The sequence below is a fragment of the Protopterus annectens genome, chromosome 7.part1 (assembly GCF_019279795.1).
Source record: "Protopterus annectens isolate FY-2018-M chromosome 7.part1, PAN1.0, whole genome shotgun sequence".
Classification (NCBI taxonomy): domain Eukaryota; kingdom Metazoa; phylum Chordata; order Ceratodontiformes; family Protopteridae; genus Protopterus; species Protopterus annectens.
The window spans coordinates 327,428,140-327,448,392 of record NC_056740.1 but is presented as its reverse complement, the minus strand read 5'-3'; the positions used below and the strand labels follow the sequence as shown (position 1 = coordinate 327,448,392).

Genomic DNA, 20,253 nt, shown 5'->3' with positions numbered 1-20,253 from the left:
AGTAATAGCTACCAGAAAGAGCGTCTTCCAAGATAGGAACTTGATAGAGCAAGAAGTTGCCGGTTCAAAAGGGGGCAGAATTAAGGAGGTTAGGACTAAATTAAGGTCCCAAGGTGGAGGGGGATCTCTCACTGGAGGCCTAAGAAGAGTCGCCCCTCTCAAGAAAGCTTTGCATAGCTTATGAGACATAATGTTAGAGTTCGAAAAACCAACATGAAAATTAGAAATGACTGCCATTTGTACCCTGATCATAGACGCAGTGGACCCGTAAAGAAATAGCAGAGCTAGGAAATCCAAGATTTCGTGGACTGGGGCTGAGAAGGGATCCACATTCCTAGTCTCTGCCCAACAAGAAAAACATTTCCATTTGCTAGCATAAGTTTTCCTCGTTGTAGACTTGTGAGAGGACACAATGTCTCTGACTACTGGGGAAATGCTGGGAAGCCTGGCTAAGGTTGGAAGTGGAGCAACCAAGCTGTGAGCTGGAGGGTTTTTAGGGATTGATGCAACCCGCCTGATTGATGAACCAGGAGGTCTGGAATTGGGTCCAGAGTCCAGGGTTGATCGAAAAGGTAACGGTGCAGGAACGGTAACCATATCTGTCGAGGCCAGTAGGGAGCAATGAGGATCATTTTGCAACCCAATGATACTGCTTTCTGTATAAGTTTGGGTATCAGAGGTAAGGCATAAAGAAGTCCCTGGCGGCCAATCGTGGACTAGAGTGTCTCTGGGTGTGTGACCCGGAAGCGGGAGAAGTAGTTGCTGCATTTGCTGTTGAAGGGGGTGGCAAAGAGATCGCAGCAAGGCTGTCCCCATTTGCGAAAAACAAGATTCGTCATATTCCGATTCAGACACCACTCGTGAGGCATTAGAATAGCACTGCTGAGCCTGTCTGCTATGACGTTGGATCTCCCAGGGATGTGCGTCGCAATCAGAAAACGTTGGGAGGAAATCGCCCACTGCCAAAGCCTGAGTGCTTCTCGACATAGGGGTTAGGACCTGGTTCCACCCTGCTTGTTGATGTACCACACCACTGACATGTTGTCCGTTTGGATAGCAATGGTCCCAGGAGGAAGAGAGCCTTGAAGGGCTTGCAACGCCAGGAGCACGGCTCTCATTTCCAGGACATTTATATGCAGATGGTACTCGTGAGGTTGCCACGTGCCTTGGACTGTCCTGCCCAGATAATGCCCCATCCACCACCCTATCAGGGAGGCGTCTATCGTCACTGTAGCTATCGGAGGGGTTTGTATGAAAGGTCTGCCTTGAGTAATTAGTGGGGAGACCATCCACCAAGAAAGATGTTTTTGCATACGTCCGTGATAATGATCTTGTGTGTCATGGGTAGCTCTTGGAAAGGCCACTGAGTGAACAGAAGCCACTGAAGAATCCTCATATGAAAGCACGCCAGTGGGATTAGGAGAATGGCTGCTGCCATGGAGCCCAGAGTTTGAAGGACGTACCTGACTTGGATCCTTTTGTTCTGCATCAGAACCTGTACCTGTTCACGAATTGCGGACACCATTTCTGGTGGTAGCCTTGCAAACATATCCCTTGTGTCCAAGTCTGCTCCTACCTTGTGTCCAAGTCTGCTCCTATATAAGTGATAGATTGACAGGGCAACTTGGCAGATTTTTCAAAATTTAATGTGATGCCGAGCTGTGAGCAGATTAAGATTGTGTAGTCCCGTGCTTGTATGAGTTGATGCCTGGTGGTAGCAGTAAGGCGCCAGTCGAGATATGGAAACACCTGGAATCCTTGATGCCTCAGGTGAGCCGTGACCACTGCCATACATCTGGTGAACACCCTGGGGGCTGTGGTGAGACCAAAGGGCAGAGCTCTGAACTGATAATGACTGGCCCCCAGCCGGAAGCAAAGATATCTTCTGGAGTGCCTGTCCATCTTTATATGGTAGTACACGTCCTGAAGATCTATAGAGCACATCCAATTGTCCTGACCCAGAAAGGGTAGAATGGACTGTAGCGTGACCATCCGAAACTTCGTTCTTTGTACAGACCTGTTTAGTCTGCTGAGATCCAGAATCGGTCTCCAGTCCCCCGTCTATTTTGGTACTAAAAAGAACCTTGAGTAAGTTCCGGATCCGTGCTGATCTGCCGGGGCTTCCTGGATGGCGCTTTTTTCTAGCAGTATTGAAACTTCTATTACTGCTTGCTCCCTCAGATTGGGTGGAACATCTGAAAGGCTTCTTCCTCAACTGCAAGGGGGGGTTGAAAGAATGAGATTTTGTAACCTCCGGATATAACGGACCGTACCCATCTGTCTTGTGTTGAACTTCGCCAGGCTTTTGGGTACAGCGAAAGTCTTCCCCCGACTGCCTCCAGAGATGAGCAGCCGGGCAACCCTTCAGGGATGCAGAAAGGGCTCATCAGAGAAGGATTCTCTGTTGCTCTGGTTCTGCGGACCCCCTCTGCCACGAGGGCATCTATTATCATTTCCCCCTCTGCCTCTAGAGGAAAAATCATTACGTCTGTGAGGCAAGGCTCCCTGAGATTTACGGAACCACATCTTACCACTCTTCTGACCTTTGGGATAGGGTCTAGAGGGAGTGGAAAAACGGACTCCCACGGCAGAGAGAGTCATGCCTTCTTGCTCACACCTAGTCAAAGTGTCTTTCACCTGTGGTCCAAAAAGAAAGGAACCATCAAATGGAGTGTTGGTGACGGACACTCGAAAGGGTTCCGCAAAATTACACAGCCGCATCCAGGCATGCCTCCTAAGGGCCATCCCAGTACCAGCGGCTCTACTCGCCCCATCGGCTGCATAGGAAATGAGCCTCATGGAGGAGTTAACAGAATTAAGCATCGCTAGCTGGGAAGCCACCTTAGTTTGCGCTCCCTCAGCTGTTGGATCTTGGAGGGTATCTCCGAGCTCTTTAAGGAGATCCCTTTGAAGGCGAGTAAAATGACACAAGTAGTTCAGTGACCTCGTAGAGAAGGTCGCTGAAGCAAACATTCGCTTCCCATATCTGTCCATCGTCCTAGACTCCCTGTTAGGGGGATGGACAGACGAAGAGGTCTCCGCTAACTCTTTTTTTGTGGCTGCTGCTACCACCATAGCATCAACAGGGACACCTTTCATAAGGAACGGTTTATCCTGGGGTGTTGTAATAAATTTACCAGGTCTCCTCGGAGTTGGTTCCACTGTATCCAGAGCTGCCAAGCCTTTCGAGCCACCACAGTCATAAGTGGATCGAAAGGCGGAGACACCCAGGAGGTGGAAGGTTGGGAACCGAAGGCATCCAGAAATACAGACTCATCCTCAGAACGGGCTAGGGGATTCCAGTCCTCCCTCTGCTTGAGCATCTCCAGGATGTCCAAAAAGGAGACATCCTCAGAGGGGGATCTCCGGGACCCTTCCGATTCATCCAAGTCTGTATCAGAAGTGACAGACTCAGGGGAGTCAATGTGCTTCCTCTTGCACTTCTTCCAAGGGGGCTCGTCTAGAGAGATCAGGAGAGACCTCTAAAGAAGAGGAAACACCCAACGGGGTGTCCTGGAGCATCGGTTCCCTACGCTTGGGGCCTGGAGGAGGTGCAGAGGTTGGCACAGGCACTACAGGGGACGGAGCCGGTGGGGCTGATAGTGGAGCTGACTCAGTGGCGAGCATACTCCGCATGACATAGAAGGCGTCCCTGCCACGATGCAGAGAAAGCTCCGGTTCCGAAGAAATTGGAATCTTTCTCCGCACCGAGGGGGACTGCTCCGAGGCCGATGTAGGAGCCGAGCTCACCTGCGCCGAAGCTCCGAGAGGGAGAACGGGGTCGGACAAGGGTCCGATGCCACTCGCCCCCTCGGGGCCGACGAGGGAGCCCCGGCGCCCAGATCCCTCGATGGACGGCACCACCGAGGAGATCGGAGATGACGTCGGAACCGAAGGAGATAGTGTTATCGGAGCTGACGGTTCCACTACTCGAACCCCAACGAATTCTGGCTCCAAACTCACTGGAGTCGGAGGAGGAACATCGAGAGAAGTGGACGGAGCCGATACCCGTTGAGGAGGGCTGGACAGCAACTTGGCTAGTGCCTGTGACTTCAGCAACCTACTGACCACTCTCTCCTCATCGTGGTACGAAAGCCTAGAGGACCGAGAGGAGTGAGAGGATCGGTGACTGCGCTCCCTCTGGAGTAAAGGGGACCATTCAAGTGAGGGGTCCTTACCCTCTTGTGGCACTGTGACGGCTCCGAAGCTTCTGATGGAGCAGATGGGGAGATTGTCTTGTCGGTGCCAGCCGGAACCGACGTGGAAGGTAAACCCTAAACCGAAGATGGCTCCGAACTTGGAGCCAACGGCTTAGTGGGTTTAGGGGATTTCACAGGCTGTGAGCTCTTGGCCGGTGAATCCTGGGGTTTTAAAAGGCCCCTAAGAATAAGCTTATTCTTACGCTCCTGCAGGACTCTTGGACTAAAAGCATGGCAGATAGAATAAGAGTTCTGCAGGTGCACAGCGCCTAAACAATAGACGCAAGAAGCGTGCCCATCTGTCAGAGACATTTTCTGACAGCATGAATCACACTTCTTGAACCCAGAAACCTTGGATTTCTTTGACATCCTTGATAGTAAGGAAAAATAATTTTAACAATAACAACCAGAAGCAAAATACAGTCTACAAAAAACACACAACTGTAAAGACTATAGCTAAAGGTTTTTTTTTTTTTTTAAGAGAATAGGAAAGCCTCTAACTTAAACGGCTAGCCTATAAGAGAAACGTAGAAGGAAAAGCCTCTAACTTAAACGGCTAACCTGACAAGAAGAGGTAGGGGGGAGGGGTGGGGAAGAACTCTCTAAGTTAAACGAGTTATACAAGAAAACAGGAGGGTTCATGGCCTCATGTATTCTGCTAATTCCATATGCAAGACTGCATATGAGGAAACTTCAGTGGTACTTAAGTCTTTGGTGCCAACATTCTCATTAGCTGGAAACAGTCAATGTTAAGTTGTCTATCTTGCCTTCGTTCTTGCTGGTTTTCAATAGCTCGAGAGCTGTTTACTGGCTCGAGGCTACCCCTTATCCCATAATGCGTAGCGATAGCTACCCAGATCTCGTTTGCCGCTTCAGCTGTGAGGTGTCGTTTTTTCTGGCTCAGGCTCGTATAAAGTGTTTTGTATAACTTTCTTCACTAGAATTCTACCCTTCTAGTATCTTATTGTTAATGATAGTCTTGGTTTATGATGGTTAGTTGTTTAAAGGAGCGTCTAGTAATTTGGATTTGACATTATCTGGCAAGGTTTGCTCCTTCAGCCAAGCATGTCTTCTCAGTACAGAACCAGTGACTGTAGCCCTGCAAGATGCTTCTAGGGCATCACAGCCACACTGCAAACTATGCTTTCTAACCTGGTTGGCAGAATGAATCAGCTCTAGTAAGTCTTTATTTTCTGCAAAATAGACTCGAAGGTGCAAAATGAGAGCACAAGAAGAACTTCCACACAAAGTTTTATTTGACAAAGTTGCAGTTCCAAAAACGTCAAAAAATTATAAAACCATTAACGCCTTAAATATATAACACAGCGTTTTCGTCTTATTACATAGACTTCCTCAGATGCCTAACATTTCAAAAGACCACCTATATATATATATATATATATACCTAAAACAATTAAGTAATTAAGTAATTAAACAGTAAATGAGATCAGTGATGTAATATCTTAAAGAACCAGAGACATAAAAAACTGGAAAAGGGACGTTGTATTGTGAATGTATTGTTCCCATGTTTTAAAAATGCAAATTATTATATTAAAATTCTTTCTTCTTAAAAAAATGTATAAAAGGGAAGAAGAAACTTTATTATGTCCATGTGAGGACTTATAAATTTCCAAATTTAAAATTCTTGCATTAAAAATATTGTTTTATATATTATAAAAAAACAAACCGGTTTCTTCCTAATATTTATAAGCATATGCCATCTGGTGGCCATTTCTATTGTTATTACTTTTTCAGCCTTTAAAGTTTGGCTGATCTAAGTTTTAATAATGGTTTGATGGAAATAAAATCATTCAAACCCGGGGGGTGGTCTGCTTTAAGAGTCATCTTCCACCATAATTCCTTAAACTCAATCAACTCCTCCCAGGGACACCCCCCTAATGTTAAACTTAATTTGTTCTAAAACCATGAAACGATAAGTGGCCCCCTTACATTCCTTGCTATGTTTAAATAGTGCAATTGTTTCTTTCCCTACTGAAATTTCGTAATTATGCTCATAAATTCTTCTTTTCAGCATCCTCTCAGACTTACCTACATAAAATGACCCACAAATTTTACAGATGGCCAAATATACTATCCCTTTGGTTTCAGAGTTGTAATGCTCTGTTACAAATCCACCTGTTCCTACTCAACAAAAAATACCTCTCTACATTGAGAATACATGAACATTGACTACATCGGCCACATTTGTAGGTACCTATTCTACCCTTGTTAGTTGTATCTCCCATCTTATTTTCTAAAATAGCCTTAATACTGTTAGAATTTGTATAAATTATTTTGTGTGAAATGTCAGCAAGATTCTCTAAATCAGAAATAGAAACAAATTTTTGCCACTCTTTCAAAAATATCTTTTTGACATGATTATTCACCCCATTATATTCCAAGATTAATGCTTGTTCAAATTTTTCTCTCTGGTCTTCCTTATTGACTTTATTAAAGTTGTCCCTGCTATTCTTTATAGGTTTAAACTTACTTAACCTTCCATTGACCACTTCTTCCCTTATTTGGGTTACAAATTTCAGTGGGTACCCCCTCTCCAAGAACATCTTTTGAAGTAACTCACATTCCTTGAAGAAATCATCCTCTGTACTGGTCATTCTACTACCCCTCACAAATTGTCCTTTGACAATATTTTTCTTACAGTGCATGGGGTGTGCACTTTCATAGTGTAGGAAGGAGTTACAAAAAGTCGGTTTTCTGTAAATTCTGCTTTCAAAATGTGTACCTCTTTTGTATATTTCAATATCCAAATAAACCAAGTTATTTTCAGATATATTGTGTGAACTTTAAAAATTCAGTTGAATTATTAAATGTAGGTCATAAATTCATTCAGTTTGTCTTTTCCTGCAATCCAAAAAATTACTATGTCGTCAAGAAACCTGCGATATAAACACCAACAATCTTTAAATTCTGTGTTGAATATAAATTTCTCCTCCCATTTAATAAGAATTAAATTGGCGTAGGTGGGAGCACAAGCTGCTCCCATAGCTACTCCCTGAATTTGTTTGTAAAATTCACAATTAAAATATATAAAATTATTTTTTAAATTAAATCCATTAACCATGTACAAACCAATTTATCATTTTGTGTTAAAATTTTATCTTCATATACAATCTCGTCTAACAATTCCGTCCCTTTCTTGTAGGGTATGGATGAAAAAAGGTCAACAATATCAATAGTCACAAATAAGAGATTGTCATGATATAATCCATCAGAGATTTCTTTAAGTAAATCCGAAGAGTCTCTTAATACCGTATTTTTATTAAACCACAGGTCCTTTAGTTTTAAATCAACATATTTAGCCAATGCATTAGTTTTGGAACCTTCTGCCGACACAATGGGTCTAAGTGGGGGGGGGAATCTTGTTCACATTTGTGAGTCTTGGGTATGCCAAATATAGTGGGTGTTTTGGGTTTGTCCACCTTCAAATACAAGAAGGTGTTGTAATCTATCAGTCCCTGTTGGAGTAATTCATTTAAATTAAGGTCTATTTTATTATATGCAATATTGACCTCATTTAATGAGACATTCGTATATCTTGTGTCGTCCCATAATATACTATGCATTTTGCTTTCATATATTTTCCATGAATACTACCCCACCCCTTTATCCGGTTTCATAACCCTGAGATTTTTATCTCCTTTCAATTCGTACAATAACTCCTTTTCTGCCTTTGTCAAATTCCCCCTAAAACTAATCTTGTTCTGCTCTTTCCTTATTTCTAGTTCCAACACCCTTTCCAAATTTTTCAGTTGAGGGTGCAGAGGGGGATTGAATGTACTTTTGCGCCTTAATACCCCTGTCCCAAAATCCTGTTTCTTTGGTAATTTTATGTTTAAGTTTACCTTTCTCAAAAACATCTTAATGTCTAGTAGGCTCTTAGCTGTATCACCTTTTTTATAAGGGATAAATTTAAACCCTTTTGAAAATAATAAAAAATGCTCCTTTCTTATTAATGTATTGCTAAAATTGTATATGGTAAAATTATTATATGTATATTTGTTACCTTCGACCAGAATTTCATTTGTGTTAACGGAGGGGTGGGCTGGATGTTGGTACCTTAGTACTTCCCCCTCCCCCTTCTCCTCCCCCTCATTTGAAAATTTGCATCCTGTTGACCCTTTTTGTTATTCAATCTCTCTGATCTACACAAAGGAGGGTAATCCCTATCATATTCCTGACAATCATCGTAACACACACTACCATTCCCATCATTTTCCTCGGGGGATGTTACATTGTTATATCCATTTGACCTATTATAAATATACCGAGGTTTAGGATAACTTGTTTTATTATTATAATCTAATATGTCCCTTTCCAGTTTGTTCATTTTCCTGTTTACCAATTCATCACATTTCTTATCAATTTCTTTTAAGCCAAAATATTTAGCTTTTTCCTCTTCAATACTAAACATTAGGTCAGTCTTGATTAGCTGATCAATTTCCTCTACCTCCTTTTGCAATAATTCCTGACATCTTACATTTTCTCTAATCATTAATTTCAACATGTCCAGACCACATTTATTAAACAATTCAATAAGCTCAAAATAAAAATCAGAATCACATTGTTAGGCATTTTATATATTCTAAGACCTTTGGGAACAATTTCCCTTAAAATACATTCATTCAGATACTCATTTTCTATGGCAAGTGTTCTATATTTATACATCTTTTTGTGCAAATCGTCCAGTTTAGAACGATAGGAAACACCAGTCCCACTGACAAAATTAGTCTTGGTTTTAAAAAAAATATTTGACTTGAAGCCAGTCTTGTTTCTTTAAAAATATTGTTAGAAAACACAGTACCTGTAGAGTTGGCTCTAGCATCTGTTTTTTTGGTTCCCTTTTCAGGGTGAGCATCTTTAGGTTGATTAAATCCATTAACGCCAGTCTGAAGAACTTTAGGAGTGTTAACAGGGTCAAAAATAGGACTATAAAACTCCTTTATTAAATTTAATTAAACTTTATTTTCTGCACAATCTGGAAATACCATTTTCTGTTTAGTTCCATAATATGTTGCTGGCAATTCAATGCCCGGATGGCAAGAGTTGCAGAGGTATATACCTTCTTACCCCATCTGTCTAAAGCTCTGGAATCCCTGTCTGAAGGGGTAGGATTTATGGCTGTAGTAGCCTTAATACCTTTAGGCCCCTGGAAAATGGTCTCTGGATTAGCAGTAGGATTCTTGAAAAGGAACTTGCAGGAATCAGGTACTCTGTAGTACCTGTCAGGTTTCCTAGGGGCCGGGGTAATGAATCTGGAGTAAGACTGGATTCCATAAAAACATCATCTACAACATCCAAGACAGGGGGTATAGCTCGAGGCCTGTGCTGAGGCAACTCTAAAAATTCTCCGAGTCTCTTTTTGGACTGAGGGTAGTCTTGGCATTCCCAGAGGAAATGCTGTCAAAGTATGCAAGGTTTCGCCAAAAGAAAAATCCTCTGCAGGGGAGGCAGAGGGAATAGATTCCTCTGCATCTGAATCCTCATAGGCGGATAAGGGCATGTCCTGATAATAAGAAGGGTCAGAGTCATCAGATTTCTGGTCTATAGAGTCAGAAGGAAACTCACTTCTTTGTCTTAGCAGGGGAAGGCTGGCTTCCCCTAATTAGGGTAATAAGGTCTTCAGCTATTTTAAGCATTTGTTTTTTTGGCATAGGAGTTTGAGCATGTGCTTAGGTAGTCTGTTTTCTAGGCGTGGTGCGTACTCTGGGCCTCAGAAACTCAGTGGTTTTGGCTAAAAAAGAAGTCGTCTGTTTGATTCGAACATCGGTAGGACAGAATACACCCTCAGAAGCCGGTGCCTGCACAGCGTCTCCGGACCCATCCAAGGTAGAGACATCTGCAGGTTCCATAGTTGAAGAAGCATCTCGCGTCATACCAGACTCCGAATGGGTCTCAGCAGAGGCCAGCAAATCTGTATAAGCGAGCATCAGGGGCTGCAAAGGCACCTCACCGAGTACCGGCGGACTGGCAACTAGCTTAATGGAAGCGTCGTCCGCAGTTTTGGACCTATGTGGTCTGTCTCTGTTTTTATCCTTATGGTTTTTCAGAAGCTCTGTAGTCGGATGGCTTATCGAAGCCAATTCAGAATACGGAGAATGAGTGTGAAAGATTTTAGCGACAAAGATAGCCCGACGATGAATGGTTCGGGCGTTAAACAAGGCACAAAACCGAGAGAGAGGAATGTAGTGGTTTGTGCCAAAACTGGTGACGCAGTAAGAATGAAAATCTCTGAGGTTACATCTGTGACATCAGTTAGAACAAGAAAAAAGGATCCCCAATGGGGTACTTAGCTTTAGAAGACTTCAGGATTATAAACTCAAATGAAAATTTCAGGTAGCGGCCGACCGGCACTTGTGAACTGATTTTGCTTTGGGCTCCTCCTCGGCAAGAAAGACTGATGTAATGGCGTTGGCTGCCTGATTTATACACCTGACAACCCGACGTCATGGAAGAAGCAACAGCATCCGATGCAGAAATACTAAGACTCTGGTATTCGGGCTAACTGAGGGCTACCTGCAGGCAGATAACCCAAGTGTGATGACTGCAACAGTGAAATACGAAGAACATCTATAGTTATCCGACATCAATCAGTCACCATGGGTGCTGGTTAACAGAATTTACTGCATCCTGAAACACAAACCAGGTGAATCCAATTACCTTCATCTTCAATGACTGTTCAGAACCTCTTGGATGACTCTCACCATATTTGCCAGCTTTTTTCATTTGAAGTGAAGCTTGGTAAGGTGAAAGATGGGAAAGAGGGAGGCAGAAAGAATTTAATAAGGTCTTTTGCTTTCAAAGATGCACCCATGTGTCAGCAATGAAACTGAAACAGGCCAATGTATTTTCATCAGGGTAAATGGGGGGGAATGGGAGCTGCCTGCAGCCTCAGTGAAAATGCTACAGATCTCAGCTTCTCAACCACCACCCTTTAGTGGTGTAAAAGAAAAAGAATAGTTGTGTAAAATCTTACCATAACCATAGATGTCTCTCTCTTCCATGTTGCAGTATTCTTGTTGTGGGATTTCCTGCCCTCAGGCGACTTGTACATCGGCTCCTATACAAAAGCTTCAGCTTGGCTGTTGCAGCTGCATGGGACATCACACGTAGGGCCATAAACCAAGGACCTTAAATGTGACATCTGCACGTACAATCCTCAGAACCTGAAGCTCAGCAGGCAGAGTAGAAGGCCCAGCAGAAGGAGGTGCCAGTGATGTCAGGTGTGGGACACTAGGGCCTTTCTCTGGTATTGATAGGTCCAAGGTGAAAGGTGTACGTGATTAGGTCCCAAGGACATGCTGGGATGAGAAAGAGAATGATGAGAGGGTTATTGGTGGATGGGAAGGAATGCTGCAACATGGAAGAGAAGGACATCTATGGTTATGCTATGATTTTACACAACTATTCTATGTTGTCCTATTCCTATGTTGCAGTACTCTTGTTGTGGGAAAGTACCATAGTTTAGTTGGATGAAAGGATGACAGATACAGAAGATGACTCTACAAAGCCCTGTAGGACTGCCCTGGCAAATCCTGCACATGCTCTGGAGACCTAGTCTAACTGTAGTGTTTGGTGAAAGTGTGGATAGTGGACCATGTGGCTGCTTCCATAATGGAAAACGTATCCAGACCTTTTAGGAAAGCCTTGGAGGTAGCCATTGTCCTAGTGGAATGGGCTTTTACTCCCACTGGGGGATTTTTTTCCATGGTGGGAGTAGCAAAGACAGATGGCTTTCCTGATCCAACATGCAATGGTTTGTTTGGAGACTGCCTTGCCCAATGTCCTGGGATGGAAGTTGTTTGGATTTCCTAATGCATTTTGTTTTGTCTAGGTAAAATCTTAGTGGTCTGTGTACATCCAGGGAGTGAAGTATCCTTTCACCTTCATTGGTGGGAGAGGGATAGAAGGTGGATAGACTGGTTTAATGACAAATCGTTGACCACCTTGGGGACAAAGTAGGGGGTTAGTTCTCAGGGTTACTCTGTCTTTGTGGAACGTAGTATAGGGGGGCAAGCCATTAAGGCTTGTAGTTATGAAACCCTTCTGGCTGAGGTTATAACAACTAGTAGAACTGTTTTTCCATGTACACATCTGAAGGGTAGCTGTCCCAGCAGGTTCGAATGGGTGTTGGGCAAGCTTTTCCAGGATGAAGTTAGGGTCCCAGGTTGGAGAGAGAGGATTTGTTGGGAGGCCTAATGTTCAACATACCTTTTAAGAAGAGTTTTACATCGAGCTTGGCTAGCAAGGGAGGGTCTAGTGGCAGGCAGGCTAATATTGCAAAAAGGTCTCGTTTCACTGAAGAATATGAAAGTACACTTTTTATTAGTTGACACACACAAGTAAGAATTGGGGGGGGTGATCAATGCAAGGGTCCCTTCCTTTGTCTAGACATCATTTAGTAACTCTTTCCCATTTAGCTAGGTATGGTTTTCTTGCAGTAGGTTTCCTGGCCTCCTCAGGACTGAAAGCACGTCCTCGGAGTAGTGGTGTCTGAATGGGATCAAAAGTTTATCACCCACAGTGTCAGGGACATCTGCAAGTGTAGGTGGATGAGAGTTCCCTTTTCATGTGTCCGAAGGTCCACCTTGTAGGGTAACATGTAGTGATTGCCCTTTGTTAGATTGTGAAGTAGGGGGAACCGGTGCTGCCTTGGCCAGTATGGAGTCACTAATAAGATTTTTGGTTTGTCTCACCTGATTTTCAGGAGGACTTTCTGTACTAGTGGGGGGGGGGGGCATAAAGAAACTTCCCCTTCCAGGAGATGTTGAAAGAGTCCACCCTCCAGGCTAGAGGAGAGTAGGTCTTTGAGCAGAAGGTCTGCAGATGCCTGTTGGGGGGGGGAGTGAACAGGTCTATTTGAGGAGTGCCCCACCAGTGGACAACGTCTAAGAAGACAGTCCTGTCCAGCATCCATTCGTATTGTGGACAGGATGTCCTGCTTAGAAGATTTGCTTGTTTGCTGTCCTGCGAGGGAATGTAGGTTGTCTGCAGGGACAAGTTGTGGCGAGCGGCTAGATCTCATATCAGCAGAGTTAGTCTGCACAGCTGATATGCTTTTCACCCTCCGTTTGTTGAGGTACCACATTACTGTGGTGTCTGTTACTACAATTTGTAGAACCCCTGGTAGAAGCAGGGGAGTAAAGGTTTTTAGAGCTAAGAAGACTGCTGTCATTTCCCTCACACTGATGCGTTTGGCCTTAAAGGAAGGGTGCCATGTTGCTTGCACCCTGTAAGATGCCATAGTGGCTCCCTCACCCTGAATCTGAGGCATCTGTATGGATCACCTGGGTTGGGGGGGAGCTAGAGAAGAACCCCCCGGTTTAGCTGGACTTGTTGGATCCACCAGCTGATGACTTTTTAGACAGGGAAGGAGGGGGATTTCTTGCTCCAGGTGATTTTGATACCGGGACCAAATTTTGTTTAGGCACCACTGTGGCTGGCATATGCATTCTGGATAGTGGGAGCATAGATATGGTGGCTGCCATTAAGCCCAGTGTTCGTAGGAATTGTCTTGCAGTTATTAGTTCTGCCTGTAGCAGTGCCCTGAAGTGGGAGGTAAGGGAGTTGACCTTGTCTTGGGGAAGAAAAGCCTTCATTTTCTCCATTCGGATTCCACAACCCAGGAAAATCTTGTCTTGTTCTGGGTGCAAGGAAGACTTTGGAAGGTTGAGGATGAACCCTAGATTTTGTAGAAGGGACATGGTGAAGTGCAGATGAGTTGAAAGGGTATCTTTGTCTTCTGCAAGGATTAGGATGTAGTCTAGGTAGGGGTAAATCTGAATTCTCTGTACTCTGCAAGAGGCAATGGCTGGGGCCAGGCATCTTGTGAACACTTGGGGGGGGGTTGGGGGGGTAGTGGACAAACCAATACATTAGAAATGAGAAGAGGGCCCAGAGAAATGCAGAAAACTTCTGTGGGAAGGTCTGATGGGTATGTGTAATTAGATCCAAGGTGGCCATGAAGGCTTTGGTTGGGATGAGTGGTAGTAGAGCTGGCAGTGACAGCATTTTGAAGTGGGCACTTTTAGGTAAAGATTTAAGAAGGAGAGGTCTAAGATGGGTCTCCATGGGCAGTCTTTTCTGGGGACCAGGAAGAGACTGGAGTAGAAACCTTTTCCTGCCTGACCTGAGGGAACTGGTTCTATGGTACCCAGCTTCAGAAGGTCTGTCAAAATCTGTGGAGGGAGATGCTGTTGGTTTTTGGGAGGAAATGGGATGCCTCATGGTTTTACTTTCCATGAGAGGAAGTATCCTTGTTGTATTATGGTCAGTACACATTTGTCCGAGGTGATGGTTTTCCAGAAGGGGAGGCAGTGGGATAAGCAGATTGAGAGTGTTGGGGGGGGGGCAAGGCAATCACACACTGTTGGAGCCTCCTCTGTCTTGAAAAGGCCGTCTGGGCTGAGGGTGCGAGGCAGCAAGTTTGGAAGTGGTTGGTCTTCTTGCCCCTCTTCTAGATCTGGAAGAGGAAGTACCAGCCTGGGCTGGGTTTCGCCTCACAAATGTGGCTTTTGCTGGACAGTTTCTGTAGTACTTGGGAATAAGGGACACCAACAAATGTTTTATGTCCTGTAATTCTTTACTTTTTTCTTGCAGATTCTTAAAAAGATCTGCAGATTGTTTGCCAAAAAGGAAATTGTGGTCCAGGGGGCATCTAAGATCGTAGACAAAGTCTTCTGGGAGGTGAAGTCTAAGCCAGGAGCATTTCCTGAGAACTGAAGCAGATGTTGCAGAGAGAGCAGAGTCTTCTGCAACATCATAGCTGCATCTGAGTGTCTGGCTACTTGTGTATGGAAGAGATGTCAGCTTTAGTGGGGCAGTCAGGAAAAGTGGCCAGCAAGGAAGAGGCTTGAAAGACCAAGTCCAGAGCATATTTAGTCATGTGTGTCTGATAGTTGATGGCTCTAAAAGCCAAAGTGGAGGAGGTGTAGACCTTACCTATCCTAACCATAGATCTGCTGTCTATCTGTGGGTAGGAGTGAGGCCGAGGGAAGGAGTCTGGATTGTTTATCAGGATAGGTGGCAATCACAGCTGGGTCTGCCAAGGGTGGTTTGATAAAGAATTTTTGTTAGTCAAGCACCTTGTAATAGCGATCTGGGCACTTGGGGCAGGTGGCTGTGAATCAGGAGTCTTAGATGCAGGGTTAAAGGCATCTAGGTATGCAGGTAAGATGGGGGAACAGCAGAAGGGGAGGGTGATTCTACTTGAAGCTCAAAATACTGCTTTTGGGTATCACACATTTGTGAGGTATCCCATTTGAAGTAATCTTTCATTTTGGTGATAGTCTCACCAAATGTGATATCCTCAGGGGGTGAATCTCCCTCTATAGATTCTTCATCAGGAGAATAGTACTCCTGGGGTGAAGCAATTTGGGAGGTCTAAGTTATGGAGTCCTCACAGGAGGAGGATGAAGTATCATGCTCTTCTACCCTATCCTGAAATGTCAGGGGGGGGGGGAGAGGCTGAAGCAGGCCTAGTGCTGAGCAAAGGTAGAGCAGTGCAGGATGAGGCAGAAGGCCTAAGGGCCATAAAGGACTGCATCAGGGAAGAAGTGAAGGACTGCAAGTCAGGTAGGCCCTCCTTTAGTGGAAGTGGTATGCTTAGTTTTCGGTTTCTTTTTTGCTGGGGTAGACGTTGGAGCAGGCCTGGAGTTGGACCTGATAGGAACAGTGTCTGTAGGCGGGATCCCGGTTGGAAGCTCTACAGATTCTGGTTCCCCCTCTACCTCAACACTAGCTGGGGTCTGGGTTGGCTCCGGGGACATGCCAGCCATCGGCTGAGCAACTGCTGCCACAAAAGGTAGTCATTGAAGTTGACGGATCCACCAGGCGTCCCTCAGCTCCTAAATCGGCAGCTGGTGGGGCGTCCAGTAACAGAGTGGCAGAAGAACAGGGCCTGGGAAACTTTGCCTTCTTACGCGGAGGTTCTGACATGGCCTCTGAGGCGGGCTCCATCATTAGGCCTGACCACTTAAGGCGCCAGTTTTCTAAATAAAGGTTAAGCACGGCCAGACAGCTGCAAATGGTCTTCGGCACAAATGATTGGCAAATGGAACAGGTCGTGCTCCCGGCCTAAGCAAAAAAACACACTAATCATGGGAGTCTTTATGGGGTATTTGGCACCTGCATTGGCATTTACCCTTTTTTGCTGACATCGGCTATAAAGTGCTATAACAAACCAAACTTAAGCAATAACAGCTAGATAAGAAAAAAAAACCCCAACGGGTTACTTAGCTTTTTTGAGATGTTTGATGTGAAGGAGCGAACACACGATGAGTCTGTTGTCTGCGGCTGAAAAGTTCTGAGGATTGTACATGCAGATGTCACATTTAAGACCCCTGGGTTTATGGCCCTAGATGTGACGTCCCATGCAGCTGAAACAGCCAAGCTGAAGCTTTTGTATAGGAGCCGACGTACAAGTCGCCTGAGGGCAGGAAATCCCACAACAAGAATACTGCAACACAGGAATAGGACATCTGCTAAACTCCACGATAAATTTTCAGCTTCAGCAGAAATATGGACTCCTTCACATAGACCCCTCTGTAACCTTGTAAAACAGCATTCTAAAAGGACAGAGATACACAGACAGACACACACACACACAGACAGACAGACAGACAGACAGACACACAGACAGACACACACAGACAGACACACACACAGACAGACACACACACACAGACAGACACACACACACAGACAGACAGACACACACACACAGACAGACAGAGACACACAGACAGACAGAGACACACACAGAGACACACACAGAGACACACACAGAGACACACACAGAGACACACACAGAGACACACACAGAGACACACACAGAGACACACACAGAGACACACACAGAGACACACACAGAGACACACACAGACAGACAGACAGACACACACACACAGACACACACACACAGACACACACACACAGACACACAAACACACCACTAAAGATATTACCCTTTTACTTTGTCACTGTTAATGACTGAACAGCAAAGCCCCTGAACAGGAAGTCTAGAAAAGAAGCTTTGACATCCTCGTTGAGAACACTCTTCCTGTAACTCTGAGTTTTCAACAGGTACTCTGGTTTCCTCCCACTTTCCAAAAATGTTCCTGTTTAATTGGCTGCACTAAACTGTCCATACATATTACATTTATCTTTGCCCTTCCAGATCGGGTCAAGGCCAAAAAGGGTCTATAGGCCAATTCTCCTACCCTGTTAAGGGGAAAAAAAAAAAAAAAAGGAGTCCTGCCCCCCCCAAACAAAACCATGAATTCCATTCTAACTCAAGTGCAAAAAGCACCACAAAAATAGTCAGGATTAAACGCTTAGAACTCAGCAGCATTCCACACTTAATTCACTGGCTTTATTAACACTTAATTTATTCTTCCTCTACTAAAGTTACCAAGCACCTAAGAATTTTGGGAGTGGTGAGTTCTGACATCCCACAAGTTTCATCCCAGTTACAGATGGAATGGTATAACTGGAAATCCAGCTATACTACTGCCACAAGTCCCCTGTTGTGCATCTAAATGGTATCGAATCAAGCCAGAAATGCAAAAACTCTAGTGTGAAGTAGCGCCAATGGCAATCTGCAAGACAATCAGCATACTCTACCACTGACAACAGCCACAGAAGCATTTGTTTAGAACCCTCCCTGGGAGAGAAATGAGACTGGGACTGTGACATCACTGTACTCTGTCCTACATCTGATATCAAGCAATGCAACATCCATTCACAACCTTTAGTCATGTAGTATTATTTTTCTAAAGCAAGACTACCCGGCTTTACCTGAAGTTTATACAAAACCCTACTGTATCTGCAGTTTAAAAACTGCCTGCCAGGATGTGACTACTGTCAAAACCAAATACTAAGGGATATCTCAAATGATGGAAAGGGGAACACCAAAGTGTTAGCCAACTGTCCACAAATATTTAAGAGAACCTCACACAAAATGATACCAGACTTTCAGACTATGCATTAGATTACTTTTACAAGAGAAACGGCTTACCTGCAGCTGTGGTGGTTGCTGCTGTTCTTGTGTCTGATGCTGATGCTGTGGAGGCTGATGCTGGTGTGGCTGCTGCTGCTGTTGCTGCTGAGGGTCCCATATGTGCACAGACTGCCCAGCATTCTGGTACGGTCCAGCTACTGCCTGCACAGCCACTGGAATATGAATGTTTCCATTCATGAACTGGGCTGGGAAAAGTGTATTAGCAAGGGTCTGTACAACTTCTTCATGAGAGTTTTTAACAACTGATGCAGCTGTTACCATTTTTTCTTTATCATCCTCTAGTTTTACAGCTGCTAATGCTGTGGGCGAGCCAGTGACATGAACAGCATTGTAAGCTTCCTGTGGAATGGCTATATGAGTAATGTTCTGTTGCTGCAGGTCACTCCTCGGCTGTGCAGAGTACACTGGGATGGTCCACGTTTCCCCAGTTGGACTTGTGATTGTCCCAGTAGCACTGTACAAATGAGCACTATCTACAGTTAACAAATCCGGCCTTAATGACACATAGCTCTGTTGCTGCCCCTGTGGGATAGCCAACACTGTGGCAAGTGGCTGACCAGAAATTGCATATGACACAGTAATAGGCATATCAACCTTGCGCTTCTTGACTGGCTGTAAGACACTAGTAGTATTGGCGCGACGTTCTCCCTCTCTTGGAGAGCCCTGCTGAGGAGAAAGTGGCCCCACAGTCTGAATCTGGATCTGACCAGATGAAAGAGCCTGACCCACCAGTTGGGCCTGGATGTGTTGATGCTGAATATGATCCTCGGGTATGTCAGTAGCTCCTTGAAGCTGCTGACTAGCCTGAATGTGTTGCACCTGAATGGACCCTGCCTGCAGCTGCTGCTGTGATGGGCTAGGACTCTGAAGGGCCTGTGTCTGCATCACCTGCGATGACTGTTGCTGCTGGGCTTGCACTCCCTGCCCTTGGATCTGCACCTGCACTTGGATTGGCTGATCAGTGGGCTGATGAACACTGAGCTGTGGAGAAAGCTGCTGTGCAGTTACCTGCTGTGGAGATTGCTGAACTTGTACTTGTACCTAGAAGAGAAGAAAATGTCAATAAACAAAGACATACAAATGAAGTCAGTATGCAACATCTCATTTTAAGCACGAATATGAATTAAATCTGTTAACCAGTTAATTGAATTCACCCTTGGATTTATTTAGCCACAACCAGGGACACCAAAGCAATTGTAACCACAGTACACAAAAGCGAAAACAGTAAAACCAGTTAAACAGTATGTTTTAGAAAAGTTAGAGGGGTAGGGGAGTACCTACAGAACCCAAGCAAACAAGCACACAACTCCAAATAGATATCTGATGATGAATGACCCCCAGACTATGATAATGCAATATAGAAACCTTAACTAAAGAACCATTCTGATGTCCAACAGATAAATCAGAAAACTAATGTGGTCACCAAATTCAGTAAGCTACAGTTTACAGGAACTGGCACCAATACTCAGTAATTGTACAACTGGCACCCACTGACCTGGTACTCTTAAGAAGGGTAGGCATAAGCATAATCAGAAAAGCACTACCAAAGATAAGCTAGGATAACACAAGATACACAAGTGCTGTGTGTGCCAGACTTAAAGAAATATAGCCTCCAGTGAGAAAGAAAAGAATCACCCAGAAAGTGACAGTATTCAAAGTCAACCTCTTTCACCATATACTTCCCAAAAAAACAAAGACGAGGCATTTTCATTTTCTCAGGCTACAAAGAACTGAGGCAGCCAAACTAAATGGAAGGATAACTATTCTCTGAAGGAAGGATGTATTTATTTATTATTTATTTTACATTTGTTGACTGGGATAGTCTGACTGGATACATGTCTATTTTCAGCGGAGGCCCGGGGAGAAAAGCTCCAGAGTATACATAATAAAACATAGCAATAAGGACAATAAAACAGAAACAAAGGTGAACGTAGCAATGCAGACAAATAAAAGGATACAAAATCTAACACAGGAGGGTGGTGAAGGAAACCACCTAAATGTTACATTCAGGAAAAA

At 44.4% G+C, this 20,253-nt stretch overlaps 1 protein-coding gene across 5 annotated transcripts in view; it reads right to left on the bottom strand.

The window, feature by feature from the left end:
• The window catches only part of QRICH1 (glutamine rich 1), a 1,772,469-nt gene that overhangs the window by 1,336,010 nt on the left and 416,206 nt on the right, over positions 1–20,253 (bottom strand). For all 5 annotated transcript variants that reach the window (XM_044078740.1, XM_044078739.1, XM_044078738.1 and 2 more), the window contains one exon: positions 18,235–19,278. In XM_044078740.1, the coding sequence (XP_043934675.1) occupies positions 18,235–19,278 (1,044 nt within the window). The remainder of the gene's footprint in view (positions 1–18,234; positions 19,279–20,253) is intronic.